Source organism: Taeniopygia guttata, chromosome 24, assembly GCF_048771995.1.
Source record: "Taeniopygia guttata chromosome 24, bTaeGut7.mat, whole genome shotgun sequence".
Taxonomy (NCBI): Eukaryota; Metazoa; Chordata; class Aves; order Passeriformes; family Estrildidae; genus Taeniopygia; species Taeniopygia guttata.
The window spans coordinates 4060067-4074519 of record NC_133049.1 but is presented as its reverse complement, the minus strand read 5'-3'; the positions used below and the strand labels follow the sequence as shown (position 1 = coordinate 4074519).

The window sequence follows — 14453 nt, the reverse complement described above, 5'->3', positions numbered from 1 at the left end:
TTAGGAGCACAACTGCTGGAGGTTTAAGAGGCTGTGCCCAGTTTGAGTGACCTGTCCTGCCCATCCCAGCCAGGACATGCCTGTGTCTCCCACCCCCTCTCTCTGAAAGGCTCCTGTGCCTTTTTTCCCTAAATACACACCCTTTGGAGCAGATATATTTCAGTATTTATCCTCCTAAACCTTTCAGATTAACTGGGAATTTTATAAAAGCTACAGAAACCTCCCTGGAGGAGGGGGCAGGACACCAGAGCCATTCCCAAAGAGCAGCAGAGAGATGGGCAATGAGAAAATTCCCCTCTAATTCTGTTTAATTCTCTGCAAGAACACGGCCCCCTGGAGCTGCCTGCAATGCCAAAATCAGAATTCTTGCTCCAGCGAGACTCACCAGCCCTAAAGGGGAAGCTTTTCCTGATGCCAAGGGGAATGGACTAAATATTAATGGAATAAATATTCTTCAGGACAAGGAATGTGTAGTGAAGTGCAAAATAAGCAGGAAAGATAAAAAAATTCTAAAAATGGTGGCAGATTTCTCTGCCAAAGGAAGTGGCTTGGGCAGCTGTGAAATCTCTGCTCTGCCAGGCACCAAACCCAGGTGCTGGCACCACACCTGGGGACATCCAGCTGAACTGGGCCTTGCATAGCACCAAGAAAAACAGATTTAGAAATAGTTCTGACAGAAATAGCAGGGCCTTCAGCTCCACACACAGCTCAGCTTATCGCTGAGCCTTTCCCTACAAATTTCACCCCAACAAACCCTGTAACTGCCCTTCTATAGATTATGGTGGATCCCCATTGTTAGATCAAAAAGCCAATCTCATTCCAGGCTCAGGGGGATCAAATAAGAAGTATTTTATCAGTCACCTGCTGCCAGCAGGCAAGAAACGTCCTAATCTCCTTATCTTGACAATAAAAATATTGGAAGTGGTTGCATTATTTATTTTTCCAAGCTCTGATTTCTTCAGCCATTCCAACCCTGCATATTCTCCATGCTTCTCCAGCCACCACTCTTGTAAAACTGGAAAAAAAGGACAACTTTTGGGGCTGTGCAACTGAGAAATGACAGGAAAAACCACATTGTTCCATGCAAGTCTTGCTTCTAAAGCAGAAATTCTTACCCTGGCCAGGCCTGAAGCCCTGTGAGGCTGCTCCCTTTTCCCAGAGCAGGATTTCTGGGGGAGCAGTGAAACTTACCCAGGGGTAAATTCAAAATCTCAATGATTTTCTGAGAGGTCTGTCAGTCCTGCTCGCCTCCCCCAGGGCAGGATTTCTGGTGGAGCAGTGAAACTTTCCCAGGTTTACACTCAAAATCTCAATGATTTTCTGAGAGGTTTGTAAATCAGAGTGAGCACTTATGCAGCAACAGTCCTGAAATGTGAACCCTAAATAAAGTCTAAAATGCATTTAGCAGGGTCCTGGCAGCTGTAGGGATGGGAGAAAGGGGGACAGAGGGAGGATTCCAGAGGGGTGGGAGTAAATGCTTGTGGAACAGCTCAGCAGAAGTGCTGCACAAATAAAAATCAGAATATTGTGAGGGAGTAATTCAGCTCCACAGCAGGGAATAAAGCAGAAAGCCCAACAGCCTCCAGAAGTTGCCCTTCCTTCTCCTGGGGGGAAAAAGTGCAGCCAGAGAGGAGGGGAAGGGGAGAGTTAAAGCTGAGTTAAGCTCCCAGCAGAGCTTTGCAGCTGAGCCTGAGCTGGGTCCGGCTCTGCCTGCAGGGAGGGCTGGCAGCAGCACTGCTTCTGTGGCAGAACGAGGGACAAAACCACACAGAGAGCTATTTTTGAAGATGCCTGCAGCCTTCTCCTTTTATTTTTACAGAAGAGGCTGCTCAGTGAGGATTTCAGTGTGTGTGAGATAAGAAATGTGAGCACAACACTGAGCAGGGTAAAGCCAAAGCAGGCTGGGCCAGGAGGAGCAGGGCACCAGAACGCAGAGATCACATCAAAACCTTGCAGAAGCAAATTGGAGACAGCAAAAGCTTTTGCAGACTCCCCTGGTCACAAGGAGCATGAGAGCCAGGACATTGATTTAACCAAAAAACACTAAGCACAGAAATGAGACTGCACTGGTATCCTTTCAGATTATTCCTGTCTAAAACTGCCAATTCCTAAATTTCAGCCATTTAGGAGCTTCCCTTAGATCTAAATTGATAATTTCCACCATTTTCACTGTCCCTAGCAACCCAAGTCTTTCCAGTAAAACCATCTTTTCCCCCATGCAGTGTTTTATTTTTCCCCCACAAATGAAGTCATCCCGAATGAGTGACTTAAGAGCAAAGTACACTTTAAATGTCATTTCCTATGGGATTGTAACAGGTGATAACTCAAGTCCAGACTGGGATTTTATAGCAGGAAAATTGATGTGTGTCTGCCTGGTAGATAAAGGAGGTGCCTGTGACCTGAAGGGATAAAATGGCTTTTTTTTTATGAGTTACAGTGCTGTCACACAAAGACAGAGTTCACTGGGTGTGCTGGCAGGACACTGATGATGAGGGATCCACCTGCAGGGAGCCTTTCATCTGAGCAGCTCCAGCATCCCTGCCCCAGTCCAGGCCTGGAGCCACAGTGATGTCATGCTGTAAACCTGGCTCCACTCACCTCAAACCAGGCATGAACCTCTGCCAACAGCCTGAGCTACCTCAGCTCCAATTTCCCACCAGTTCCAGATGCTTCCACAGCACAGACATGGACAGTCAGCAGCAGAACCAGGGAGAGCAGCTGCCAGGAGCAGCTTCCCAGCTCCCAGCTGCAGCTCCTGCAGTGAGGCTGGTGCCTTAGGATTTCAGCTTTTCTGTTTTTCACATATTTGTAACCTGCAGTTCTTTAGTGTAGAACTCTAAACTCCATACCCAGTGTGAGCTGCTGCTTCCCCATTTAGGGCAGGCACAACAATTTCTCTCCAGGCCTGGTGATCAAGGACACCTCACTGCCCCAGGCCAGAGATGGAAACAAAAATGAGTTGGGGGAGCAAACTTGGGGTAAATGACTTCATTAGCTGAAGCTGTAATTGGCAGATTAACCCCCAATATGCAAATGGACCAAACTTAGAAAAGTGTGAAATCCCATGACCCATTGTCCATTTTTGGGTGGGTTTTGTCTGCCCTAAATGTACCTGAAAACTCTTCAATAAATAATTTTATTATCTTAATTTAGCCTGGCCTCTGTTTTTAGGTAGCCCAAAAAGGCATCACCAATTTTCACCAGTTCCAGATGCTCCCACAGCACAAACATGGGCAGCTTTAGCAGCACAACCAGGGAGAGCAGCAGCTTGGAGCAGCTTCCCCCTGCTCAGGTGCAGGGGTGAGGTCAGAAGTGCAATGATGTTAAATTATTATTGCATTTTGGGTGTCCAACTCATTTTTCCATTCTGGGAAAGTTGGGGAGCTCTCTGTGCTTTAAATCTTAGCCAAGCTGGGAGCAGCACAGCCCTGGCCAGAACCAGTCCCTTCATCGTGGCTGAAAGGAATTTTGCACTAAATTCCCAAGGGTCCAAACCAGCTCTTCCAGGTTAGGTTTCAATTACCCCGTGTTTCTGTCAGGTCTGAGCTGCTTTGGAGGAAAGTTCATTCCCCCCCTGAGCACACAGAACATTCCCAAGGCCACCCTCCCAGTGCCCAGCTGCAACTGGGATTTCTTGTCAGTGCCCTTTCCTTCCCCCCAGCACCTCCCAGGGAGGTTGAAGAATAACTCAGAGGGGAAGGAGCTGCTGGGTCCAGCTTGTTCTGAGATTAAATCCCTCCACAAGGTGAATTTCCCCTTGAGAGCAGTATCTCCTCAAGCCAGCCTCATATTCCCCTCCAGTGCAGAAGGTGAACGTGTCAGGAAGCAAAAAAAAAAAAAAGGGTACAAAAGAATAAAACCCAAGAGAGGTGATTCTCTGCCCAAACACTTTATTTCTGAGCTTGGCTAAGGGGTTTGAAGCTGCAGTTTGCTAAGGGCAGGTGAAGAAACCAAGGTAAGCAAAGGATTTATGACACTACAAAGTCTTGCTCGTTCTTACTTGCTGCTGACCTAAAATACAGAGGTAAAAACACTGCAGGAAAGCTCCATAGGGTGGTAAATCATTGATGGGAGACATTTGCTGATGGACTAAATCTGGATCCAAATAACATTTACATCTTAAATTTCAAATTATTAGCCCAGGAACAAGGTCAAGGACTGTTTAATCAGCACGCAACCCTCCTTTGGCTACAGGACGAAAAATAAACTCTGCCTCCTCTGACAAGACCCAAAAACCCTGCATGGGTCAGGACCTTTATAGCAAAGGATATTAAAATTTCATGCAGGTGGAGCAAATCCAATTTCTTTGCAGCACTTAATATGAAAGAGCCACGGTCTTCTAGTACAAATTTGCAAATTCTGTCCTTTATGCCTGAGATCCCTCCATGGACATCTAACCCTAAACCTAAGCCCAAGAGAGAGCCATGTTTACTTTAAACTTGAATTCCCAACTTCTGCCTCTTTGTCCTGTGATCCCTCCTTGGGCATATAAACCTAATCCTAATCCTAACCCAAACCTAAACCTAAAACAAACCTAACCCTAACCCAAACCTAACACTAACCATAACACAAACCTAACCCTAGCCCTAACCCAAAACCAACCTTAACCCAAACTTAACACTAAACCAAACCTAACCCTAACCCAAACTTAACCACAAACCAAACTTAACCCTAATTGTAACCAAAACCTAACCCTAACCCTAACTCTAATCCTAAGAGAGAGCCATGTCTATTTTTAGCTCCAATTCCCACCTTCTATCCCTTTTCCCTTCCATCCCTCCCTGACATCTTTGCTGAGCACATTCCCCTCTGCCAGCCCAGGCTATCGAGGGCTGTGGCTCTTCACCTCACACCTGCATCCTGGACATATTTTTTATATGTATTTATATCTATTTTTATATATTTTATTTATAACATATATAATAGTAATATATAATATATATATTTTATCTCTGAAATTTATAAACTGGATCCTTCAGTCCTGAAAACATTTTGCTCCTCATCCACCTGCCCCAGCTTCTCCCAGAAGAAGCAGAAGTGAAGTGAGCAGGAAAGGTGCTGGATGGGTTTTTTTTGTGTTTCTCTCTTCTTTCCCTCCTTCCTGTCTTCCCCAGCGATCCTCTTCACCCTGGGCTTCCTCGTGCTGCTGCTGAGCACCCTGGCCATCGTGTTCCAGCCTGCTGGCCCCAAAATGAGCCCCCTGAAGAGCTGGAAGCCACAATGGAGGAGCCTGGGGGAGCCACACATCCCACCAGAGTACATCCTCCTTGAGGACAGGTAAAGACCAGCCTCTCTACAAAAAATCTACCCAAGAAACCCATCCTGGGCAGTTTGGTGCTCCAGGATTTGGGGAAACAAAGGGCCTGACCTGGGTTCCTGGAGGCCTTTGACCCACACACCACACGTTGACTTCCTTGTTGACCACAGCCCCGTTATCAGCTCGCACCTCCCTGGCGCCGCTGGCAAAGGTCAGCCCCAAACACTTTGGGCTTTCCAGGGGAATTCAGGAAGAGCTGGGCACAAGGAGAACCTTCTGCACCTTATCTGTGTTTGCCTTGCCAAGAAATGGGTTTATTGGCAGCTTTTCTGCCTGTCTGGCTCCCAGAGGTGTGGGTTGGGAAGGATGGGAGGAAGGGTTGCTCGCTCTGCGGCGCTGGAGGAGTGATGGATGCAGCAGATTCCTCCCAGGGAGCAGGGCAGATTTGGAGGTATTTTTGGGCTCTGATTTGTCAGAACTTGCACTGACTGGCAGATGGGTGAGGGGGAGATTGTGAGTTTAGGCCTGTTGCCTGTGGTGGATAAAAATGGAATTTCCATGTCTGTCTTGTTCAGGGTTTAATGCTCCCAAACAGCACAAGGCAACGAGGAAAAACAAGTTTCTTCTTCCTTAGTTTGTGTTTCTTCCAGTTCTTCTAATGACTGGAATGGAAACCTGATTTATTTTAAGATGTTGTCCTGCCTAATTTCTTCTCCTTGTACAAAATATGGACACCAATTTCCCAGGACATGAAGAGCTAAAAACTTCCAAGATTCTCATGTAATTTTCACATAAACAGAGGGAATTCTCACTCTGTGACCACCAGCATGTGAATCTTATTGGGAAATCCCAACAGCCCTTGGCTTCTTTGGGTACCACAGTGAAAAAATACATTTTGGTCATGTTTTTGTTCAATTCAAAATATTTACAGCAACAAAAAAAGCTGCATAAAACCAAGTGGAGCAACTTTAAAATTGCTTGTGAGTATTTCTGAGATCAGTGAGCCCCTGGGTGGTGCAGAAAGAAAATCTCTGCCCTTGATAATGAGGTTTTACAACCTGTTTTATTTTTTCAGGAGAAGCCTTGAGGAAGTAAGGTTTATCTGTAGGTTTTACAGTTTTACACACGTTTCTAATCATGGTAGATATCCAAGTGCTCAGCACAGCAAATCAGCAGGACTGTGAGTGCTGGGCCAGGGTCCATCACATGAAGATAGGAGCTATCTCAGGGGTTATAAAGTGAATTAGAGAAGCAGGTGGAGTAAAAGATAAAAGCACTATGAACCTGTTAATTGAACACTTCAACAGTGCCAGAAATAGAATTACTGTGTGAAAGATGAATTAGCTCGGGGCTGCAGCTCATTCTCGTGCCAAAGTGTGATTTGCCAGGCAGGCCTGTGCCTGTGAGCATCACGGGGAATTTATCAGGTAGCCTAATATTTTAATATATTAATTTATCAGGTAGCCTAATACAGGAGTATTCCTGCCTCCAGAGTGCTTTTCTGTTGCACTGTGACATTCACGTTCTCTGGACAGAGAGACACAATTCTGTCTCTCAGGAGAAGCACAGAGACAAAAGGAGAAAACAATTTTTATCTCTGCTCCTTGGTTTTCCCCATGTGAAATTTAGTATAAAGATTATTTACCTGAAGTGATTGCTTGGTTAGATTCTAGTAAAAGTTGTTTAAGTACAATAACCAATCAGACCCAGCTGTGTCTCAGGCTCTCATCAGGCATCATGAGTTTGTGAGTTAGAAGTTAAATAAGTAAGAAGTATGTATGTAAAATAAAATAGTGTCTCTTAAAATAATATATTAATGTATTATAGTATAGTTTTAATAAAACTATCCTTCAGCTTTCTAAAAAAAAAAAAAAGGTGAAAAAACACTACTTGTATATTGTTTAGACTAATAAGTTACTGCATTTTTATAACTCTTTAAAAATTCTCACAAGCTACTGTGAGAATCAGACCAATCTGTGTCTCAGACTCTCAGCAGGCAGTCATGAGTTTGTGAGTTAGAAGTTAAATAAGTAAGAAGTATGTATGTAAAATAAAATAGTATCTCTTAAAATAATATATTAATGTAGCATAATTAATGTACTATAACAGTTTTATTGTTTAGTATGTATTATACAACATTAATGTACTATAGCAATTAATTAATTGTTATAGTATAGTTTTAATAAAACCATCCTTCAGCCTTCTGAAAAAAAAAGGTGAAAAAACCCTACTTGTATAATAAAAACACTACTTGTATAGAAACACGACTTATATAATTACTTATTACTCTAATAAATTATTACATTTTTATGATTCTAAAAATTCTCACAAGCTACTGTGAGAAACAATTGCTGTTTCTCTCTCCCTTTCACGTTGGTATCTACACACTGAGACCATGATTTCAGGAATGAGGCACTGGCTGTCTCAGGGCTCGACCCAACAAATTCAGGGTATCACCACAGAGTGACCCAACCAGGCTCCAAGGTCAGTTCCAAGTTTTTCTTCCCCCAGCATGTAAAACTCTTTATCTGGAATACCCAGGGGCAGCCTAAATGCCACCAGCAGCACCAGGAGCTCTCTGTGGCACAGGTGCCACTCTGGCAGGTGGGACAACAGCTTCACCTGAAGGATAAAAGCAGCAGCAGCTCATTTCACTCCCCAGAGCTCCCCAGGGAACCCAGAGCCTCACAGCAGCGCCTGATGCTCTCCAGGAGAGGCTGAACTTTGCAGAGGATGTTGAAAAGGGCTTTTCATTCTCTGCCAAGAGAGCACAACTAAAAAAATCCCACGGAAAACCCGTGACCTCTCTCCAAATGCCGAATGAATTGACCCTGCACTCCATCTCTCTTATCAGCTGTTCCAGGGAGCTCTCCTGATATGAGGGAATTTCACTGCTGTGAAATTCCCAGACTGAGCTGGGCTTTCAGGAGCTTCCACGGCAGCCTGGAAAATGAGCAGTCAGCAGCAAATACTTCACAAGTGCAATAAAACCCTGTGGTTGCACCACTCCTCGTTTTATTAGGTCTTTCCAAGAAACTGCTAAGAGAAACTCTGGTCTTTGCATTGATATCCTTTGGGTTTGTAGGGGGGAAAAAGGACCCACAATATTTTTAAACTCTGTTTTCTTTTTTTTTTTTTTTTTACTTAAAACTGAAGCTAAGAAAACAAGAATGAGGGAAAAAAACCTTAGAGGAAAATTCCACATAGGTATCTTAGGTTTGGTTTACATTAAATCAATTTACTCATTGAAATATTGCTACAATAAGAAATTTGACATAGTTTATTTACTGCTGCCTCCCACCCTGCCTTTTCTGAGCCCAAGGCACAGAGATAGCTTTGTCACCTCTTGGGGACCAGGTTTCCCTTGGGTATCAGAGATTCTTACCTCCATGGAGGACTGTTATGAATATATCTGCTGAAAACCTAAAAAACAAAGCAAGGATGGGCTTTTTTCACTGCCACATTCCCCCACAGGCAACCACAATGACCTGCGGGGGTTTTGCAGTGTTTTCCTGCCTGTTCCCATTCCCAAAAATCCCTTTGAGCTGCCAGGAAGCCCCAAAATTCTCCCAGGGTGAAACTGTAAAGGAAGTTGAATAAACCTTTTGTTTTTTGGAGCAAGCTTGGAAAACGTGGAATCACCAACAGGAGTGGCAAAATCCTGGAGTTCCTCTGGATCCAGCAGTGGAAGCAAAGCTGAGAACTTCTGTCCAGGCTCCTGGGCACCCAAATCTCACTCTTGACTCCCGCTCTGGGGTTATGAAAGGAGCAAACTCAGCTTTGTGCCGAGGAACTGTGGCAAGCACATTTCTCTCCCTCTCAGGATTTTTTATAGAGGTGCACAGAGAGAAATGAAAGAGAAAACAATTTCTATTTCTGCTCTTTGTTTTTCCCATGTGGAATGTGTGTGGAGAATTGTTTACCTGGGGTGTTGTTTGGTTGGATTCTGGTGAGGATTGTTTGAGCCTGGTGGCCAATCCAACCCACCTGGGGCTGGACTCTCAGAGAGGGTCACGAATTGTGTTAAAGTCAGAGAAAGTAGTATGGAGTTTGAGTATCCTCCTTTTATATAGTATATTAATGTATTTTATCCTAGTTATAATAAAGAATAATTCAGCCTTCTGAATTGAGTCAGACATCGTCGTTTCTTCCCATTGGGTTCGCCTGCATTTACAATAAGGAACCAGCAAGGAGTGGGCTCACCCAGCCCCTGACACATAAATAAACCTGTAAATACTGCACTGAGAGGAGACCTGGCTTTGCCAGCCTCCCTGGGGGTTGCCAAGGGACTGTGCTGGCTCAAATCTGGTGTTGCTGCCCTCCACCTGGAGATCAGGGATGAGGAGCAGGGGATTCTGCTCCTGGGCCACGGAACAATTCCCTCCTCACAGCCCTGCTCTTACACAGACAGGGCAAGAGAAGCAGAATGGTTAGAGAGATATTAAAACATTAAAATCAGACTCACAGAGCACTAGAAAGCAGCAGCTATCCCTGCAGGAATAGTTTCAGTGTATCTTGACTCAGAAAAATCACATTTGTAGAGACCTTTGAGGTCTCTGCCAGCAGAACTTACTGAGTGTGTTTAAAACACACACAGGCCATGTAGGGGTGCTGAGCAAGGCTTAAAAAGATGTTAAAATGCTTAAAAAACTCACAAATATCCTTTACATCAGAGATCAGAAAGGCTGCACAGAGCACGTTGGTAAAATGAGATTCTGATGCCACACGTCTTCTGTTTATTGCTTTATTGACTTAAAAACAAAACCCACAAAACCAGCAACACCAATGACTTCAGCCTCCTTCTCCAGCCTACAAATGATTGAAAATCCACAGCAAATGTGAAAATATTTCAAGGTTAAGCAAAAAGAATATGGATTCCTCATCACATATTTGACCAAATGTGTCCTTAATTAAATCTGTGTCTGTTCTGACACTTCAGGTAATGCTGCTCTGGCCCAGACACCCCCTCCCTCCCCAGTGCAACCTCCAGGAAAGGAGCTGGTGGCTGTTTTACTGTGCAGAACATGAAATACTCCTGCTCCTGTCCCTTCAATGCTCTGAGAATGCAGCTCCTCTTTATTCCAGCTGCAGGGCTTCATCCTGGGAATCCAGCAGTCACAAGAGGCCTGAGCTCCCCAGGCTGGTTTGATGTTTGCTGTCTGATAGAGAAGTTCAGAATAAAAACACAGCGGAAATTTGTAGGAATATAAAGTGGTAAAAGACTTTAAAAAATGCAAAAAGGCCCCAGAAAGTAGACATAAAGCTGAGAAAGGCTGGGAAATTTCAACACCTTTTCATGGGAAGCTAGGAAGTTAAGAACCAAGTGAATACATTGATATTTCTCGTAAGGAACAAGAAAGAACAATAACTTTTTGATAGTTTGAGATGTGAAAAGTCCTAGAGATATGCTTTGAAAAGATAGAAAAAAATTCAGTCTTAAATAATGAATTATTGTGTGTTGTTTCAGGTTCACAGAAGTCCTTTTGTTAATATTGAACCCACGTGGGTCCTTTTCTTATTGGTTAGAATATAATGACTTTACACCTTTTCTTTTGTGCTATTGGTTCAAAGAATATGTAAAAAAAAGCTTTGCATAAGCTGCCATCTTGTCTCTGATCTGGATTTGCATGGATGTTGTTGTTTCTCTGTGTCTCTTGCTTTTTGCTTGTATGATACAGATAATAAATCCTAAGTTTGCAACCAGTCAGGATCCAATCCCGTTTGTGAGACACAAACCGATCCAGCAGAGAAATTCAGTGGACACCCGGAGCCACCAGTGCAGCCAAACCCAAGAGGAATAACCCAGGGCAGGACCTGCAGCAGCCAGGCAGCTCCAGGCCTTTGCAAACCCACTGCATCTGAATTTCAAAATAATGCAAATGATCCTCCCATAATTACACCAACCCCACACCGTTATTAATTCCAAACACCGAGTGTCACGGCCTGAAAATTCAGCAGCTGCTGGAGGAAAATGTTCAGCTCAAAAGAAATCCTGCTTATTTTAACTCTTGCTTTATTTACTGCCCAAAACCAGCACATATTTATAAAACCAGCTGAATTACCTGAATTGCCAAGGGCTGAGGCTTGCTGCAGATTCACCAAAGCTTCCTTGATCTCACAATGGGTCTTGGCAAGGGGGGAAGCTGCCACCAGACCCTCTACCTGGAGATCTAAACCTGTAAAAAAATGGGGCATTTTTAAGCCTAAAGGAAGAGGCTCCTCATGGCTGCAAGGAGAAAATGTTGTCCTGGGCACAGGGAGTCACCAGGAGCAGGATTCTCAATTTTCAATTCTCAATTCCCCTCCACAGGAAGAAGATTCACCTCAATTCTGTGAGGATCACGGAATGATGGTGTAGAATCTTCCTGGCCTCTCCAAATTAGCATTTAATTACTCTAATGACATCCTAACTCTTCCCTACAGGTGGTCACTTAACATAAAGGTGATGAAGGGTCTGTAGGGATGGAAATTCCTTGATTTCTCTCCTACAGAGAAGAATGTAAGGGATGGAAACTCCTTAACCTCTCTCTACAGGGAATAGAGGAGGCAGAAGTGGCTGCTCTGAGCTGGTACCTCAGCATAAAAAAAAAAAAAAAAAAAAAAAAGTGAAATTAAAAAATAAAACAAATGGGGAAAAGTAATTCTGCATTTGCTGTGGTAGCAAACATAGCCACCCCCTTTTACCCTCCTAGCACAGAATCAGCCTCCTGAAAGCACCTCACAGCTGGGGCACTGCCCTTACCATGCTCTTCATGCCCAGGCAGGCTGGAAAAAGCATCTTTCCTGCTGAACAGCTCCCAAAGCTGAGGCAGCTCAGGATCCTGTGGGATTAAAAGGGCTCAGAAGTTAAAGAAATGGAAAAACTCCCAGAAAGGTGAGAGATGGCCCAAAACCAGACACCTGCAGCTCACCTGCCCTTCTGATTTCTTCTCACTGGCCCGGCTGTGCAGGGAGGGCACAGCTCCCACTGCAGCCTGTGCTTGGATCTTGAGCTCCACCTCTGGATTTGCAGCTCTGCTGCTCTCAGGAGTGTTCCCAAGCAGCGCTTCCAGAGCTCTCATTAACTCTGTCACCTCTTGCCACGGGTCACCTGAGGAACCCAACAGGAAATTTCAATGGGATTCCCCAGAACCACTTGGAAAACCAAAATTAAATCCAGAACAGCACCAAAAGCAGGAGCCTTTCTTTGGAAATTTCTCAGGATGCCTCATTTCATACATTTCCAAATAACTCTGTGCTCACCAGATGCCTTGTGCAGGCTGGCCTAGAGCAGAGCTGGGCAGAGCTAAAGAATAAAGCAGGGATTTATTCAAAGCATCTCCTCCATGGATCCACCTTGGGCAGCACCAGAGCCCAGCCAGGGCTGCACCCAAGATGAAGCAAAATGGTCCCAAAATGCACGAGCGCTCCCGGGGGCTCTCCCTGGGATCAGTTCTGCTCCATTGGCACCTTGGAGTTCATTGTCCCATTCCAGCTTTAGCCCAGGCAGTCCCACCCTGCTTGTTTTTCTCTCTCCAGCCCACGGTGTTTGTGCTCCTGGGCTGAGATTTGGATCATTTGTCCTTGGTGCCCAGCTGGAGCAGGAATTGTTTTGTCTCCCTGCTCTGTGCAGAGAGCTCAGCATCGCCTCATGTGAAGCCCAGACCCACACACTGAAGCAGCACAGAATGTGAAAAATAGAAAAGCCAAACCTGAGGCATCACTCCCTCCCTGAACTGCCAGACCTCTCCTCTCACTGAGCTCAGGTGCAGACAGGCTGTCAGCTCTTACAGAACAATTTTTGGGCTCTCTGATGTGGATGAGTCAGGTATTTTTTTAGCCTCATCCATGCTGCTGCTGCCCTCACCCTGCACCTGTCCCTGGCTCTGCACCCTGCTCCTCTCACCTGGCTGGAAGTTGTTGTTCCAGTGTCCCTCGCTCAGCTCAGCACCCACTGCTGCCCCGCTCTGCTCTGCAGCTTCCTGCCCACAAATCCCTTGCCTGGAAAAGGTTTTCAGGGCTTCCCAGTCCAGAGCTTGCACCATGTCCTGTTAACAGAAAGCAGCAGTGTTATATTTTGCAAACTCCAGAATCCACATTCAGCCTCTCATATAATGATGCCTTGTGCAGGCTGAGCTAGAACAGAGCTGGGCAGAGCTAAAGAATAAAGCAGGGATTTATTCAAAGCATCTCCTCCATGGATCCACCCTGGGCAGTACCAGAGCTCAGTCAGGGCTGCACCCAAATGAACCAAAATAGCCCCAAAATGGTCCCAAAATGCATGAGCGCTCCCGGGGGCTCTCCCTGGGATCAGTTCTGCTCCATTGGCACCTTGGAGTTCATTGTCCCATTCCAGCTTTAGCCCAGGCAGTCCCACCCTGCTTGTTTTTCTCTCTCCAGCCCACGGTGTTTGTGCTCCTGGGCTGAGATTTGGATCATTTTTCCTTGGTGCCCAGCTGGAGCAGGAATTGTTTTGTCTCTCTGCTCTGTGCAGAGCTCACCATCCCCTCATATGAAGCCCAGACCCACACACTGAAGCAGCACAGAATGTGAAAAGTATAAAACCTAAAAGCTGAGGCATCAATAAAACCATATAAAAATTATTTTATGCCAAAATAAACACTGAAAGGAGTAATACCCATCCTTTGATGAACTTTCCCTTCAGGGAAACCATTTATCTTAAGATTTTAATGGTTCCAAGGCTCCCTTCCCTCAAATGCCTCTCCCCACTGACCACGAGGCTCTGGATCCTCTGGCTGATCCCGTTGTGGAACACCAGCACGTCCATCCTGTGCTTTGCCAGCTGAGAGGCCAAGTGCAAATTCTGATCCTCCAGCTTGTCATAGAGGGTACGGACACTGAAATCCTCCAGGAGCCTGGGTGTGAAGCTGTTTTCTGAAACACGAGGGGAAGGCTCACACTCAAACACTGGACACGAGGTTATTTGAGTTTCTTTCCCACACAGGATGCTGCCTGGCCAGAGGAACTTTTCGTTCTGTGGGGAAGGAAAACGGATGAGGCAGGAGATGTGAGAGAAGTTCTCGTTCCCTAGCGAGGGGGAGGATGACAGAGCGTTACTATCAGCTCCTAAATTGTCCAGAAATCTGCCAGAGCTGTTCCTGAGCTGTTCCCAGCATCACCACCTGCTGCCATCTGCTGGGCTCGGGCTCTGTCCCTGTGAGCATCCCGAAATTCCCGAGCCCAGCTCATTCCCAGA

General features: G+C 45.3%; 1 protein-coding gene across 1 annotated transcript; it reads right to left on the bottom strand.

The window, feature by feature from the left end:
* Nucleotides 1-10246: 10246 nt before the first annotated feature.
* On the bottom strand, nucleotides 10247-14293 carry LOC140680518 (uncharacterized). The gene is made up of 6 exons (XM_072918242.1): nucleotides 13971-14293; nucleotides 13143-13284; nucleotides 12169-12347; nucleotides 12000-12078; nucleotides 11320-11433; nucleotides 10247-10416 (listed from the first exon to the last, which is right to left on the bottom strand). Exons 1-6 carry the CDS (start codon nucleotides 14022-14024, stop codon nucleotides 10373-10375), a joined length of 612 nt encoding a protein of 203 aa, XP_072774343.1. The 5' UTR covers nucleotides 14025-14293; the 3' UTR covers nucleotides 10247-10372.
* Between the last annotated feature and the right edge of the window lie 160 nt (nucleotides 14294-14453).